This window comes from Pieris brassicae, chromosome 10 (assembly GCF_905147105.1).
Source record: "Pieris brassicae chromosome 10, ilPieBrab1.1, whole genome shotgun sequence".
NCBI classification, from domain to species: domain Eukaryota; kingdom Metazoa; phylum Arthropoda; class Insecta; order Lepidoptera; family Pieridae; genus Pieris; species Pieris brassicae.
The window spans coordinates 13,966,568-13,984,970 of record NC_059674.1 but is presented as its reverse complement, the minus strand read 5'-3'; the positions used below and the strand labels follow the sequence as shown (position 1 = coordinate 13,984,970).

The following is an 18,403-nucleotide window of genomic DNA, read 5'->3' as shown; positions in this document are numbered from 1 at the left end:
ATAGTGAGAGTGCTCTGTTCAATGCCACTTATAAATGAACAGCTATTGTCAATGTCACGAAAAAACTTTTATTATACGGTAAACGCTTGCCTTATCCGTCGTTATAATGCTATGATAAAAAACTCAAACGCGTCTCTTGGTGAAATTGCGTATAACCTAAAAGTTCTAAGTTCTCCAGTGAAGAACAATTATAAAATTTCAGCCTGCAACAATCATAATAAACAAGTTTGTATGATTTGCATATGTGTGAGTGTGTCTGTTTCAGTGCGTAAACGTGAGACAAAAGATTGGAAGGCCAAAGGATCTGGAATCTTACCCTTCCAATCTTTTGTAACCAAAATCAAAACTCCCGGAAGGGTTTTCAGTGTAAGTACTCACTCATGAGTTGATTTGCTTCAAATAAAAACAAAAGCCCATTGTATATCACTCAAAATCAATATTTAACATTATGTTTTCTAAGAATCTATATATTGGATTAAAAGTGTGAAAGGCTTCACATACGTTTTATATAAATAAAAGAGATTTGTTATTTTTACCTTGACATTTAATATATTTAATTTTCTATTTCATCTGTGAACTGTGCTGCATAGTGGTGTGCGTTGTTATCGATACATGCATTGTTTTTTTTAAATTTGCATTATCATAATAAGACGATTTAAAAAAGTAATATAAAAAACATAGAACTGGTATTAATCAATTTCGCTAGAATATTTTAAAAAATTCTTAAAATTATATTATTTGTATGACCACTATTTATCAATTAAATACTCTGTATAGTATTTTGTGCCTACAAAAGAACTAGAAAAAGTACGTGATCATAGTTTATTTGTACTTCACTTAACAAAAGATTGAAAATGGATGGTCACGAAATGGTACAAGGACGCAATTGACAGTTCTATCGAGATTACGAAATAGCAACGTTTATGCTATTTATAACTAATCTGAAACAATTTAACTACTTTTATAATTTCAATTGAAATCAGGGTCAGTTAAAACGTACATATATGACTCGATCAGATACGTGTCACTCACAATCACTTTAATTAACGAGCGAAATTGTAATAGTCCGAAACTGCAAATATGTATATGTTATATATATCGCAAACATAAAAGAAAGAAAATGTCAAAAACATACTACACGCATAGTTTATATTTTAGATTATTTATTGAAGAAAAACACTTAAAACAATAGTACCTACACTTTAGATTAGCAATTAACGATAAGAAAAACACTTTTTGAATGGATTAAAGCTATATATTATTATTATTAAAAACTTATAATTATTTACATAATTCTAAATTTTAATTTTTTTCCGACGTTTCGCGTGCTTTTCAGCGTGCGTGGTCACGGTGACCACGGTGTTTGTTTTTCTTAATGTGTAAAAGCTATTTTAACAAAAGACAATTAACGATAATTCAATATCAGGTTCATATTTATTTTGTCTTTTTGTTATCTTTTAACCTACAATAAGTTATTTTATTATTTGATATTGTTTTTATTTGTCAACCGCACGTATACCAATTCCTTGACAAAATTATACTACCGATAAAGTACTCTGAATTCGCATCACTACTTAATAAAAAACAATAGATAGTGAGCGTCTTAGCGTAAAGAAGAACGAGATTGCTTCCGAACTTTGTAAAATGGCGGTAGCCATACATTTATCTATTATGGGGACATTTTGTAAGTTGTAATAAAATAAAATATTATTGAAAGTTGTAAGATGATTTATATTAAAGTCCTAAAGGAGTTTAAAACTCACTAACCCAGAAACACGGCACAATAAGTGACTTTCTCTCGTAGGCGAATAAAGATTTTATATAAGTTTGCAATTTAAGCGCTTAGCCATTGCCAAGTTTGTAATTCATACTTATTAATATTAAACAATGTATATGTAACATTATCATAATTTATGTTCCGATTACGCTGCATTACCTAACGTGTTTAATGTATATTACTACAAGTAGTTGCATTACACTAATTGCAACATTATGTATAAATATTTAAAATAATAAAGTCAACTAATCATATCAGGTTTGCAAGATTATGAATGTTGAAGTTGTGGTATTTCGATTGGAAAATCTTACGCATTATTCCTTTACTACATACATTATTAAATAGCCAGTTGCTGTTGTATTTGAATATCCTTTATATTGTATACATATAATGTGGCTATATAATTAAAATGAAATTTGTACTAGTGTACACATTCGTAAGAAGTGAATCTTTTTTATGACCTTATTTTATGAAAAAAATTCTATATACACAAATAACACAATTATTGCATTTTACATTATTACTACTAAGTTTATTACAGATTTTCATTAATTGTAATACAATGATTACTATCATTGTTATCGTTATTATATATTTTTGTTATTAATGGCTTCGAATCTCTTCGAACCAACCGTGGTAGGGACAAGAAAAAGATGGCGCGTAACGGAAAAATCTGAGGGTAATTTTTTTTCTAACGCCATTTCACTTCAAAAATGCCAATTACTAAATTACCTCGTAGATTTTAATAAGCAACCATAGTTTCCAACCAAATAAAATTAAGAGTTAAACAGATTGCTAACATTAAGCCGAAATTGCCTGACTTTGGATATTCTTTACGAAATCCGAGTTATTGTGTAAGAGTTATTATAATAATTATGATATTAACCAAGGTACTTATTATACTTTCATTCACAAATGGATATCAGAATTATCCAACTTATATAAGAATGATAGCCACTGTAGTTTTGTTGCGCGGCCGATCTCATGACCTATTGTAAAGTATACAATAAACTTACGGTGTGTTACACATACGTTTAATAAGAAATTAGGCCTAAAAGCATTCCCACACAATTTCCTAATTGAAATTAGAAAGTTTTTAATTAAATTAATTAAGAATGTTAATACTTTTTTCAAGTTATGAAAAAAGAAAATTATTCATGCCTATTTTTATATAAAGCATACGTTTTTCGCTTTTAGAATTTTTATGTCGATTAAAAATGTGTTTTAATTTATTGTTGTTTTAATTTTAATGTGTTTAAAAAAAACTTAGGTTACTAAGCAGCGATACGTAATAATTTATACCTTAATCAAAAACACAATTTGGCGTCAATATCAAAGATCTTCATATTTACTAATCAATTCAATAATAATATTAAAATAAAAATGAATGTAGGTGCAACATTATATATGCAAAACGATTCATTAGCATACTGTTTGGGTAAACAAAAGCTAAGGTCCAGTTATTTGAAGTAGGCGGTACATAAGGAAAAATCGCTGTTAGTTGAGCCACTTAATGTTTAGAAATTATTTGAAACTTATTTTTTAAGGACAAAACACACGGCTTTTCTTAACATTAAGAATTGATATACGCTTCGCCTTACTTCAGTACTGTAATTAGAAGATTTATTTTAAATATGGTTACCATGGTAACGATGTTTTCCCTTGTAGGACAATTTATTAAAGACAATCAATAAAAGTTCTATATAAAGTTATGTAATAGTTGGTTTGTATGATTAAGGGCGTGACAGGTTGATTATGTAACAAATTTATTCCATAGATTTAACAAATCCTGCTTAATTCTAGGTTAATTTAATCGATTACATAGCAAACAACAGGCAATATATGTTCGCCTTGAACCTGTTTTATTGAATACGTTTTAATAATTCAATATAAGCTCTATTTACTTCAATTAGTAATAAAATTATTTAGAAACATTAAGTGTAACTATAGTTTGGTCTGTAATAGTTTTTGTTATTTCGTATTGTATTATTTTGTTATGTAGAAAATTATTTGTACATATTAAAACTTTTAAGTGCTACATCTGTTTAAACTTGCAAGTACCTATAGTTTTTTGTAATAAATAAAATAATATGCTTTAAATACAAACAATTAACATCTGAAAACACAATATTACAACATTAAACGAAAAACATCAATATTAGACATAAGCGTTTAAAATTACTATCCGCGTAACAATTCATACAATTTTAAAACCTGAAAATATTTAGTTTAATATTAATTAATATTAAAAAGAATGATGTAATACGTTAAGTATAAGTATGAAAAACATATAACCCTGACATAGTCAAAACGAGATCGATTTTCGCAACACGGTTCGAAACTTATGATCGTGGTGTTAACAAATAAGCAAAAGCTAGCTTTCGGGTCATGTTATAGGAAAAACAATGTTAAAAATATTGTGTGAATGTCATATTGACCGTATTAAATGTACAGGTACAGGTAGTACAGGTAGAAGGTACATAAAAACTCAAACACGTCAATACTGTTGCTCATTCTTTCGTCAATACTTGCTTCATGATCATTTACGGTCGCACATACGATTTTTAAAGTTTATTATAAATTCAATAGGTCTAAAATAGAGACCATTTTAGACCTATTCTTTACTCCTCTGCTTCTTTAATTCAGTAAATAATTAACGTTAAAAAAGTAGCTATAGTACAGAGATTTTTTTTATAAATATAATTATTAATCTAACGACGATGTAATACGACGGTATTTATCTTAAAAATTATGTTTTTTTTTGTTTTTTTGGTTGAAAGTCCTGCAACAAATTATAGTATGAGTAGTGCTCAAACTCAGACTGTGTACAAGATGGCTTTTCTTTGCGCGCATTTTAAACTCGCTCTTACGGGGAAGGAAAACATCATAGAGCCAGGAAGTCGACGGCGTGGGTAAGGCACAGGCTGATCCACCTACGTGTCTATAAAAAACCGAATATGGTGAAACCGGTTCTTTTATACAGTATTCCTCACCGAATACTGAGATTTTTAAAGTAATATTTGACCAATAGTAATCGATATCGTATAAATCCTTCATCCGTCAGTTTTTTGCAGTTGATTAAAAACAACGTCGGTTTTTGATTATTATTATTAGATATTTAGTTCCTATTACGTCGATACAAAATCATGTTTTATTATTTAACGCAAATACAATGGTTTTTGTTCAAAATAGTCACGATATCGTGATAAAACTTGATGATGCTCAAAATATTGGATAATCTTTATTAAAGAAAAAAACATAAAAGCCGCTTTGCGATATCCACGAAAAATTATTTATTTCATTTATTTAGTCGTTTATTAAACTGAATACAATGCTTGTAGATACAAAGTGCGTGGTTCACTTAGTCATACGGGCATACTTAGCTTTGAAAATAAAGGTTTCGAAAGTATTATGACAAATTATCAGTGATGTAATGTTACGGTAATGATTAATGGTTAACACAAAAATACGTTTTAGCTTACAAAATGATCATAAATTATAACTTTTACTAATAGTCCGAATAGACTAGTTTTGCTGAATGTGATCAGAGATGGCGTGTTCTTAAGTAGCTAGTAAAAATATAACTTATTTAACACATTTCTTTTGTTATTTTTATTCGTTTAAATCACTATTGAGACATAGAATTACACACAAATGAAGTGGGTTCTCGTGATACGTTGTTTTCTTTATCTTTTATCTTTTAGTGTTAAGATTCATTGAATTTTACTCATAGAAATCTTTCAGTACGCTTTTCTGTTTATACGCAAAGTCATACAGTCAAGGCCTGGTATTATGAATAGTCTAAATAGTGTGTTATAATAGTGGAAAACGCGAGGCAAGAAAACGTATAATTTTCAATACACAATTAAAATTAATAGCTTTTCGTAATGGATCTTCGTTATATGGCGTATTTGTAATCGGACCTATGTAAAAGTTAAAAGCGTTAAACTGACTCGAAGAAATAATTATAACCGTTTGATTACTTTGAAGCTCGAGAAAGCTCGTAACATGTAATTTTACTATTTATAGTTAGAGATGAAAGTTTCATTTAGCAATTAAAATGTTTTCGTGTGAACCTTTGTTTTACAGAAACAAATTTTGTTTTAAAAAGAAATGCTTAGTTATATTTTTTTAAGTCAGCCCGATACTGTTGATAATAATTTTTATTATAATTTTGCTGTTTTATATTACACTTGTATGTATAACGAGGACTCAGTTTCCGCACTTAGACGTCTATTATGTCCGTTGTGCGTAAAGTCCTGTCTAATTAGGCTAAGCATCCTTAGCACTTGTTTTAAACAACTTTTATTATTTATTTATTTTGCCTCCCCATAATTTTTCGTATAAAGTTAGTTATTATAAACTTTAAGGCTATTTTCTTCTATTGAACGTTTTAGAAAGGTTCAAATTACATTTTTTATTTCATTCATGTACGTAGATTGCATCGCAGTGTTTTTACGCTACGCGAAGCACAACACTACTGTCGATAAGATGACGTTTTTATTTGTTACCATTACCGTGAAATGTATGTTAATAAGTTTTTAATCAAGCTAGAGTGGGGAGATGCACAAAACAATTCTTCTCAGAAAATAAAAGGCCTAATACGAAAGAATGATCCTGTTAGATTATTCAACTTTATATATTAAAAGTGTGCATATGATTTTATATTTCATTAACTTAATAATAATAAGCTAAACTAAGAGGCGATTGCCTCGGTAACTTTTTTTTATATACAAGGTGATCCGTGAGGGCCTTCTTTGTCTGACTCGTGTCGTAAATTTATTGGTAGCCGTTCGAACGAACGGTTAGGTGTCGCATGCTTAAGCCCCTATGCAAACACTGTTCGATTATTTCTTTAAAAAAAAAATCTTTTCATCTTGAAATAACCAAATTCTTGAACAAATGTATGGAGGAAAATTATCTTCGATGTGGACAGGAAATCAAGTAACGGAAACAAGGTGCACGCAATTCAAACAATGCGTGAATGTATTGTACAATGATTTTACTCAATTTCTTTTTGCGCTTAATGTTACATCAATCATGTTACAAATTCCTATGAGAATTGAACATTCACTATGGGATTAGCTATGATTGATGAATTTGTTCTACAAGCTTATGAAGCGAAATGTATAGTACCGATAATACACATTCGTGAAATATTTGTGTTACAATTAGAAAACGCTAAGAAGACATAATACCGTTTTGTTTACATGACATTAACGTAAACATGACAAAAAACCAAAACAAAATATGTAAATCGCCTTTCGGCTAAATGTAGATTATTTCTGGACGTTAATAAAACAAACATTTATTTATTTATACAACTACCCTAATACCTAATAGCCAATGCGATAGTTGTGATATATAATTACAGTAGCGTAGGACATTTGACGTCGTTTTTGGATTCGATCGAATTCGATCTGAAAACATATAAAATATCGATCGTTTCGGCAGTATTCTCGCAACACTTAAATTAAAAAACTTACATACGACACAAAACTTAAAGACTGAATTACTTTATGTAAAATTACACGCAAAAGTAAATTACAAATCGATATGGTATGTAGCGATTTGCTGTCCGGCCCATACGCAGTTCGATCGTTTGTTACTACTCTGCGAGGCCTGCACGCCTACTGCCAGATTAAATAATTATTTTATGCGTGTACCATTTTTGTACATATATTTAAGGTTATAATATTGTTGTGTGTAGTTTGTTCTTTATCTATAGATTCCGATATAGAACATTTTTGTCTAACTTTAGGATCCCAATAACTTTTACTAAGCTAAGAAAAATTACGTGTCAAAATGTGCCCTTTCGAAGGCGTTCCTACTCGATGTTTTGTTCATATGTATTTATGAGTTTTATTGTTTCAGGTAATTATCCGGTTACTTCATCTTGTGGTATTAGGTACCGTAGAAAAGGATTTGTATTTGTCATTGAATACTTTGTATTTTTTTAATATTTTACGTTAATAATATAGTAATAATATTCAGTAAGTACTTTGGCAAGAATAAGGCCGAAAGCCCGCGTGATTTTAGATGTTATAACTTAACAATTCTTATCTTCCAGTTGCTAATTAAGCAGCCGATAAATATACACTCCCCCTGACAAATGAATTCGAACAGAATTATTACAATTGTGAAATCGTAAAACTTAATTTTATGCAACAGTCTGGGTTATTGTTACATGCGACTACAAGATAGGGAAGGTCGTAGGATCTCGAATAAATACCAAGGCCGGACGTGCAAGGCAGACTGCAGATTCGGACATTCATTATACCTTCATAGGCAATTTACGATTACAAAATTAACAGTATTTAAACTCTCATTGCTGAGTATTACATTTAAATAATTTCCCCTCTTATAAGTACAAACTGGGTACAAATGTATAAAATACAAACTGGTCTAACTATGACTGATTCCAAATGAAACTGTTGTTTTGGTAACTCAAATACATTTAAATGTTACATAAACAAGTACATAAGAATTTTATTGAACAATTGTACAATGACCAGGAGGTATTTCGATCTAATACGTTTATAAAATGCGTTTCATTATTTCTACATTCCACGTTATATTGCTATTGTCAATCCTTTTTTGTACCAGAATGACGTGGGCAATTTAGATGTGTGTGTAGACAATGTAACATATAATATAAATCTAGCAGTAGATCAGCCATATTGTTGTTGAAGACCAGTGTTGGCCTAGTGGCTTCGGAGTGCGACTCTCATCTCTGAGGTCGTAGGTTCAATCCTCGGCTGTGCACCAATAGACTTTCTTTCTATGTACACATTTAACATTTGCTCGAACTGTGAAGGAAAATATCGTGAGGAAACCTGCTTGCCTTAGACACAAAAAGTCGACGGCGTGTGTGCCTGACACAGGACGCTGATCAACTTCTTGCCTATTAGATTGTCAAATGATCATGAAACAGTTACAGAAATCTGAGGCCCAGACTTAAAAAGGTTGAAGCGCCACTTATATTATTTTTTTATATAAATGTCTAGATATATATTTGGTGGATCTTAGTCTTTCTCAGTGTTGGCAGTGGTTAAAGTTTTTCTCAGTAGTGTCTTGGGCGTGCTACATTTATCTCTTGGGTCCGCAAGTACCCCAACTGTACCCTATTAGATTTTACGTGTGCCTTTGATACTCACTCGTCGAAAGAAAACATAGGGAACCGGCATGACTGAGACCTAAAAAGCCGACGGCGTGTATCAGGCACAGAAGGCCTTAGAAGGCTATTAGTTAAAGATATCTAAGCCAAGCGTTGTCACGGGTTTTTTAAGACTCTTGTTTTAGCACTTAAATTGACTGTAATAGAAACAATTTAGATTATATGTCCTAAAGGTCGAAGGGGAGAAAAATATGTTAAAATAATATTTTTTTACATAAAACTTCAACGATACATTAATATGTTATGCGAAAATTTAGTACATTATTTCTATAGCTCAACATTTAAGTGATTAAATGTTGAGGTATGGAAATAATATAATAAGTGATCTAGATTATACCAAAAACAATGATAGACAGAAGAGATATTACATTTTGAAAATAGAACACAAAAGTGTCATCTAAAAGTAAAATAAAACCATAGCCTTCTAGAATATTTTGCTATACGAATAATATTTGCAAGTACTCTTATAAAATATGGTTAAAATTAAATAACGAAATTAATTATAATCGTGAGTGGTCACAGCTAACCGTAGTTAACGGATCGAAACGGTAACACGTAATCCATTACGGTAAATGGTCTGGTTCTTACGTAAAAATTATATATTTTGATAGATTTTTGCAACCAATTTTTTTTATGTTCTTGTGTTTTGTCACAAAATCTGAATTTTATCAAATGAATTTACTGAAATTGTGAAAATTACTTATAAAAAAATTTAAGATACATATAAACATAACCGTTATATACCGTAATGGTTGAAATAAGCTTAATAAGGCCTGCTTACACCGTTTGATTTGTTTATGTATAATATAATGCTTAACTCAAAGTAGAATATTAATCATCATACTATTATATATAGGTACATAAGATAAATATCTTTATATAACGGTTTTAAACTAAATGTACCATAAAAAAATAAACAAAGGTACAATTTCTTTCATTTTAGTAAGGTGCGCTACCACAGTCATGTGTTTTTACTCTGCCTGGGTTGGCAAACTATCGAAAGAGGGTACTTACAAGGAATTAAAATTTGTGTATACTTTGGCAATACTTTTAAGTGCATTCAAAGTCAAAGTCAAAAATCATTTATTCATATAGGTAACACAAGGTACACTTATGAACGTCAAAAAAAAATTTTAACTGCTTCTAATATTACATTTACTTGCCAGTCAACAGAAGAGAAGAACTGGCAATAAACTCTCCGCCACTGTTTTTAGTCACCAATTCACCGAATATATTACCTTTTTAAGAATACATAATGTCTAAATTCTGAGGGTATTTGGAAGATGCACACAGCATTACACATAGAAACAGAACGTTTTTAATTTTGAATCGAAACCTATATAGTAATTATACTTTGTCCTTTGTCAAATTTTTGTGCGTGAATATACTTTGAAAATTGTAGAGATTTTTTGGTATGTTATATAGTATTATTAAATAATATAGCACAAGTCTGAGCAGGAAATTAACCAGTTTCTTGTATAGAAAGTAAGGTTCTGTCGAGGTCACTGAATGGTATGGCGATTATACTATATCGAGGATATTTAATCACTTTTATTTAAATATATTTTGAATATGACCTTAGCATTAGTAGTTTGACGTAGATTATTGGAAATATCTAGAAGTAATCCAGAGATGGTATAATCTTAATTTGTAGCGGAACTTTTTGAAATTAATTATTTAAAATAAATTATGTACCCGCAAAAAGCTTTTATTTGTAACAATATTAAATTTCTTTATTCTCGACAATTATGAATCAAATTATTAAACCGCTAGAGATAGCCTTCTACACGTTATTAATCTTTAGAATATAACATAATATATATAACCTAAAAGCTGTTTCTCAGAATTCGCGATGAACGCAACTATTCTAGTGCGTGACCAACTGGAAGTTGACTTGTCATTGAAACATTTACTATTGCCTTCACATTTAAACTAGACTTCCTAGAGATGACACCAAGGGTTGACTTATGATATCCTAGTAAAATCTGATGTAACTACTTATTAGAAATATAATAATCAATAACAAGAGGTACGTTAGATATGTATATTATTATTGTTTTCTTCAAAGAAGCTTAAATAATGAAAAACTTATTTATTGGTGAATTTGTTGCTCGCTTGATAAGAGGTGATGTGTTTTACGTTAAATACATATTCAATTCATTGAGTTGTTTGATTAAAAAACAGTTATAATACAAACTATCAAAATTGAAAGTGAGAACGTGAGGAATGAACGGAAAGGGGGTCAAGTGAAAAGCCCGCGAAACAGGTTCTCATTTTAAATTTGGGCGCGAACACAGGTTTCTCTTATCACGTGGCCTCCACAGATAACAATTGAAGACTGTGAGAATTCGGAATTTGAATTTAAATTTTTTTTAATTATTACTGCTTATTATTGCCCTTTTTGTAAGCTGATGGTATCAAACCTTTTTTAAGAATTCCTTATGATTTTAAAATAAATATCTACAGTCAAACTATTCTAGAAAATATTATGGTATAATTTAATACATATTCTTATGTCACGAATAAAGTTTATTACTTCGATTACAGTGGTTGCTTGTAGGTCAAGATTTTGCGGTTTACAATTAACCTCCATTGTGAACACATCTAATAATTGTCATATCATCCTAACTGTTGAGAAAACCTAGGGCCATCGTTTATCTAATAATTATAAACATTTCAATTATATAAAAAAAAACACTGGAAAACCAAATATTACTTTGTAGGTAGTGATAGCTTGCCCCATAGGAGGATTTCACTTAATCATTTATTCCTACGATGTTCGTATGACTATTTAACTGCATTTTACTAGTGAAATGCTAATTAAAACTGCTTTCACGACACTATATTTTAATGCATCTGGCTCTAATACCCGTTGCAAACGGTATGAAATATCGTCACGTACTGTCACTGGTCATAATTTAATATTTCTTCTTATTTTGTATTAAATTTGAAACTGGAACTCGTATTTTCGCTGAAACATTTTTTTCGCAAACTCTTTAATTTATGGCCTTTATAAACGAATTAAATTCAACTGGGTTAAATTTAAACGATTAAGTGTTTTTTTAAGGAGAAAGCTTATAAACCATCTTTTCAACTTTATCGTATGCGATTCAGCGACTTAAGCGTAAAAGTATGACTTCTTTCACATTATTAATGTTATGATGATTGATAAAAATTAACTAAGACTGAGTTTGGCGTGATTTATAATAAAAGTGTCTCATTTGAATTTCGAACACGTCTTTGAATGTGATTCTAATTTTAAAATATAACTTTCATCGCAAAACGCGTGCAATATAAATTCTGTCCTTGCTGTTCTCTGCTTTCCCAATAATGATTCATTTTACGTACGAATTCTTGTGAAAGCCCATTCTTACAAATACATTCTTATTGAGATTTTTGATTCTACCAAAGTAATAACTCTCGCGTAGCTCATATAAAGACTATTTACATTAGTTCACGTACAAACGTGTTCGTTAAATGAAATTTCACAGCAATTAAAAGTGTGTTAATTTTATTTACACTTGGCTGACCTCAAACCCGTGTCCACATTCAATGTAAATCATGCATTACTAAACCAAATGCTTAAACGGTTAGTTCTGCGATTTGTTACAAAGAATTTATATGGTATACAAGACAGTTTCTCTAAGATGAGCTGTCAATATTTTCAAAAATATATTAATTTCATTGGTGTTTTTATGAAAAACGTATGTATTATGTTAATTTTATAGACCCTTAAAACATGATCGTGTAAGATATGCGTCGTAGTTGTACGCATTGGTGATTTTGTTTTATAAATATTTGGCCAAACTATCGTTAAGCCCATGTGCATAATTTAAATATTTTTTATTTATAACATATACCATACAATTTTCTACTATGTCCTTAACGGCTATTGAACTGTGAAAAAATTACATTATTACTTTGGGCGTGTGAAAATGTAAAAAATGTGAATCTCCACACTTTCACCGAATTTCGCGTTCTATAACCAAACATTCTTTTTATTGTTATCTTTAAGTTAAGATTAAATAGTGAAAGCTGTCATGATAAATATGTTTTCTAAATTTGAATTTTGATTTGAAACATAAATTATAGACATTGATTCTTTAAAAAAAATTGTATCGAATCTATGCGAAAAATAAAAACATCAATCCATTACCATTCTGGAACCCTAGTCCGATTTAAAGGTTTAGTTTTTTTTGACACGATTCCAAGACTTCTAATACTGAAACAACTACATATGGATATTATAAATAATTTAAAACGATTTAAAGGGGAGTTCCTTGTAACCTCTATATACGTAATAGCATCACATTGCTGTTTTTAAGTTGTTTTTTAGGCTTCCAAATTTAAAATTAACCAATCGACAATATTCTAGATTATATTTGACAACACGCTTTAAAATGTTCCTAGAATAATTGTTTCAAAGAATCGCCGGTATTCTTTTTTTAAAATGTGGTTTTTATTTTTCAATGTTTTAAGCATCTGTAGCTCTCGTTTAGCGCATGCGCTGTATCTATATGTAACTTAGCAAGGGTTTTGGGTCCATTAAGTTCAGTTGAATCGAAAACAACAACAATTACATTGTTACATGATTTAAGGATTCAAAATGTCGAGGACAATTGTTTTCAAACAAAATTAATATTTTTTTTATATAGATGATTTTCAATGCAAAATAAATAATTGTGCTAAATGAATAATTGTGCTAAATTAATGAGTTCTAATCTGGTAAGTGTTTCCTTCATGTACCTACGCGAATAAAAAGCAATATTAGTGTAATCTAAGTCGACATTATATGCAAATGAAGTTAAGTAGGTTTCCCCATTTCTCATGAGATTTCTATGCCATGTTTGGTTTTATGACGTGTGTTCAGTTTATGACGTTATTGTTAAACTTCCTTTCAAAGTACATATTGGTTTTGAATACTAACTTAAACTTCAAAATAATTAAAAGTTTTTTTTCAAATATCAAGTAATAAAGCTTTGTAATTGTTTAAATTTGATTGTGATTTACTGGTCAGTTTCATTCGGCTCGTGTCTAACCTAAAAAAAATTTGTTTCGTCGCCATTCGAACTTAGAGCCGGCCTTCACCATGTGAATTACCAACCAAGCCATGCTATAATACTGATATAGACTATATATGATGAAGAAACCATAATTCCAAATTTAAATACAATATGCAACGCTTTAGTCACTTGATTTTATTGTCTGTGTAGATTTAGAATAAATCTTTGTTCGAAAATTTAAATATACTTATAACATACTTTCGAATTTAATAAACTTGAATGCGTCTTGTGCTTAGTTCAATAGTAAAAGTTTTGTAACAATATCCGATATACTTATTGCAATTATATCTATAACAAGATACGTAACCATTTCGCAACAAGTGAATGTTATTAACCTTCAGAGGCCTGGGAAAATAAAGTGAAAATGAGGATATAAGAACAAAGTTAAGGATTTAATTAATTTAAAATCTCTTTTCTCACCGACAAGGATTTTTTAACGTATTAAACAATTTTAGTTGGTAAATTTACGACATTATTACGAAATTGAGCTGTGTTGGCCTAGTGGCTTCAACGTGCGACGTTCATCCCTGAGGTCGTAAGTTCGATCCCCGGATGTGCACCAATGGATCTTCTTTTTATGTGCTCATTTAACACTCGCTCAAACGGCGAAGGAAAACATAGTGAGGAAACCGGCTTGCCGTAGACCGAAAAAGTCGACGGCGTGCGTCAGGCACAGAAGGCACCTACTTGCCTATTAGATTATCAAAAGATCACGAAACCGATACATAAATCTGAGGCCCAGACCTAAAAAGGTTGTAGCGTCATTGCTTTATTTTTTATTACGAAATTGACACAGTAACAATTTAGAATATTAAATGGGACTAATTCTAATAGGCAGTCAAAATAAATTTTGACGAACAATATGGACTAGTCCATACTTATATTTTTCTGTTCTGATCTACTATCACTACCCATCCCCCGGGAGACACCCTGGCTACTTTGAACTTGGGTTTCCGTCAAACATCTCAGGCGCCCTCGCCTTACTTTACCATCGATTCACTAGTGAGTGACCTGACTTTTTGATGTTACTATTTTACCTATACGGTCATATATTTCAATGTATTTTCGTAAATAAAGTCCGAAAATAAATTATTTAAGGTTTTGTTTATCAATTGTAAAAAAGATGGAACTAATATCCTGTTAAAATTTAACAATCAAGTGACCTAATGACACGTTTGACTCATCATATCCTTTGGTCAAAAACAAGTTCTCCTTGAAAATATTCAACGACTTCTAAATATTCGTTTAAATTAAAAATTCGATACACAACATTTTTTTACTCGTTCTAACTGAACTGTCAACTAAAATCTCGTTAAAGGAAATCATTAAAAAATTATGTCGTCACAGTGACTCAGTCTTAATTGTTTCTTAAGAAGATTTTGCAATACCAAAATATAGAAAGTGATATATGTGTTTTAGATGTGTGTTATCTAATAACAAGGTCCTACAATCACTTAGAAAGCCTATTAATAAACTGGTTTGCACAATATCGGTCCGTTTTGAAATCGTTTTAAAATACGCTAAGGGTTTTTAATTCTGCTATATATCGATTAAAGTGCTTATTATATTAATGGATTGTTATTTTATTTATATACTAATAATTGGGACACTGACATACTAGAACTAAAACTCCAAGGCTTACATTTCACAACGTTATATGTGGGTTTTTGTATCAAAAGTAGACTTATCAAAGTTTTCGTATTTCACCAATATGTTTTTATTCAAACGTGTTACTAAATCGACGTATAAATTAATACAACATGTTATTAGATACATAAAGATTTTTAGGAAGTCGGTGCCAAGTCAAGCAATTTAGTCAGATTTTGTTAGACAATGCTCCACACATATTTTATTTTGTAGAACTAATAATTATTGTAGTCATTGAATTCATTGGTTTTTGAACATATACAAAATGATACACGTCGTCGTAGGCGCATTCCCCTTTTCCCTTCTGACATGTGTACTTTAAATTTTAAAGTCACTACAATAACACTTAACACTTTAGCATGATACGAATTTTGAGGTGAAACAAATAATTATCCCAATTAATCGCGTTCTATCAGGAGAAGTCTCTTTTAATTTTCCCTAATTTTCTGATCCTCGTGGTTAAAAATGCGTAGATATGTATTCTATAACACCAAATAAAAATCTAATTTCCAGACCGGACAAACCATATTTTCTATTCATCTGACAATACTCAACAAAAGATTGTGAATACAAAAATAATTGTTACATCATTATTTCCAAACATGTTCATTTAATCTTCATAAATTGCAATAAAAATTATTTCACACTCGTGAACGATTATGGGTAAAAATATTTGCATTTCGCAAAAAATCTCTCACGATTAAAATCGTATAATGGACGCAATTTTTACACAATGCGAGCTACGACTAACGACACTTTACGACATCGTGTGGACGTGTTGCATTAGATTGCAATTTTAATAACCGAAAGGATGAGCCTTGGTGATTATCGGATTAAAAGTAACGTAAGATTTAAAATCGACTAAATTTTTATTATTCAGAAACTAAACTTTGCAAACAAGGAACAATAGAGCTCTTAGGGTAAGCAATAATCTACCCTCAATTAGGCTTTTGATTTTTTTTTCTATATGTGAAATGGACACATGGTCGTGAAGGGAGAAATCGTTACGCTGATAACCTACTTGACTACAAAACCATTTAAAATATACATGCCTAAATTCAGCCAGATGACTTCATATACATCAATGTAGGTACTTAGTTTCAAAATATATACACTATATACTATATACAAGGATGTATCATTTTGGAACAAAAGTGACAAAACATTATTTTACTAATTAAGAGTTATAGTACATTTATGAATAAGTTCATATAATATGCAGCTGCATGTTGCTCAAATGACTACAGCAATAATATGCTAAATAGCAAGAAGTTTCGTTCACGATATTAAGACATTTACTCCTTTCTAATAAATATCATTTTGCCATAACCTGTATAAGTGCAATGACTTTACCCAGTGACATAGTTTTGAGTTAACACCCAGTTGCAATATTTCACTTACGAATGGCCGTTGATAAACTCTCACTAGAGTTTACGTTGGAACCCTAATTTGACCTATTGATTTCTTCTATGTTAGCCTTTAACTTTTCAGCCACTGATTATGTAAACCTTTAATAATTTATTCCAAACCATTGATTGTCTAATAAATAGCGGCGATATAGAGAAAAAGATAAGCACAATAAGCATAGCTTGTAAAATATTGATAACAAAATTTAAAGAACATTTTCATCCGCTGGTAATTTGAAAAAATACTTTGTGCTTTTTTCATTTCGCGATAAAATTTTACAAATCTATAAAACTGTTTATTACTTTAGTTATCATGACGAAACGTTGTTACTGGATCATTAGGGCGTAGGCATTTCATACATATTAAGAAAGTCGTCATGCGGTTAAAAAAACATTGGTATGTGACAGGAACTAATACTGGGTCGGCACGCACCCTGCATATAATGAGCATCGAACCCACTGACTTACTTAGCCTGTCATACTTTTTACATTAGCTGTGTTGGCATACTCTATAGACTATATACATCAGGACTTGTTTTCTAAGATGGTTGATTTTCATAACTTTTTTGTTGTATTGACTATTTATTAAGAACGGAATAAAGATAATTGTTTTATGTTGACATGTTACGGTTACGAGTAACTGAATATTTGGAAGATATTTAACTAACCAACTAATCCTGATTTTGTACTAGAAAAGGGCTAGTGAATAACAAATACATTCAATTAAAAAATCCCCTACAGAAAAGCAAGCTTATATGATGAAGTCACATACTATTCAAGAAAGCTTTGATTTCGTTGTATTGTAAACTTTTTCAGGATTATTAAGAAAATTTACCACGTTAATATTTTGTTTAATACAATTTACTACAGTTAGTCGTAAAGCATTACAAACGTCGATTTATATAAATAAAGTAATACATTAATTTATAAGCTTTTAAAGAAATTTTGTTTTAGTGCGTACTCGCGGGAACAAAACACAATATAAATAGTTTTTTGTTTTTGTTTCAGAAATGAATGAGAACGAACCTATAGAAGCGTCGAGAATAAAAAGAGAAGGAGTTCCTGAGAACAGGGGTGAGTAATCTCTTGCATGTTGTTTTTAATCTACCAGGTATAGATACACTTCTTTAAACTCCACTGTCTAACGTATTTGCACACTATTGTCATTTGATTATATTTAGCAAAAAACGTTTAATGTTATTATAATTCCGGCAAGGGTTCTAAACACGAAACGATAATGTTCATACACTTGTTTTAGTTTCCTAGTCGAACGTAAGAAATGCGTTTTGTATTCCTTTAGTTGAGCCACTGAGCGCTGATAAAGTCTTCTACT

The 18,403-nt window shown here is 30.4% G+C and overlaps 1 protein-coding gene across 2 annotated transcripts in view; it reads left to right on the top strand.

Moving 5' to 3' along the window:
- The window catches only part of LOC123715811 (mucin-5AC), a 69,505-nt gene that overhangs the window by 27,232 nt on the left and 23,870 nt on the right, over positions 1–18,403 (top strand). For both annotated transcript variants that reach the window (XM_045671129.1, XM_045671128.1), the window contains exon 2: positions 18,079–18,144. In XM_045671129.1, the coding sequence (XP_045527085.1) occupies positions 18,079–18,144 (66 nt within the window). The remainder of the gene's footprint in view (positions 1–18,078; positions 18,145–18,403) is intronic.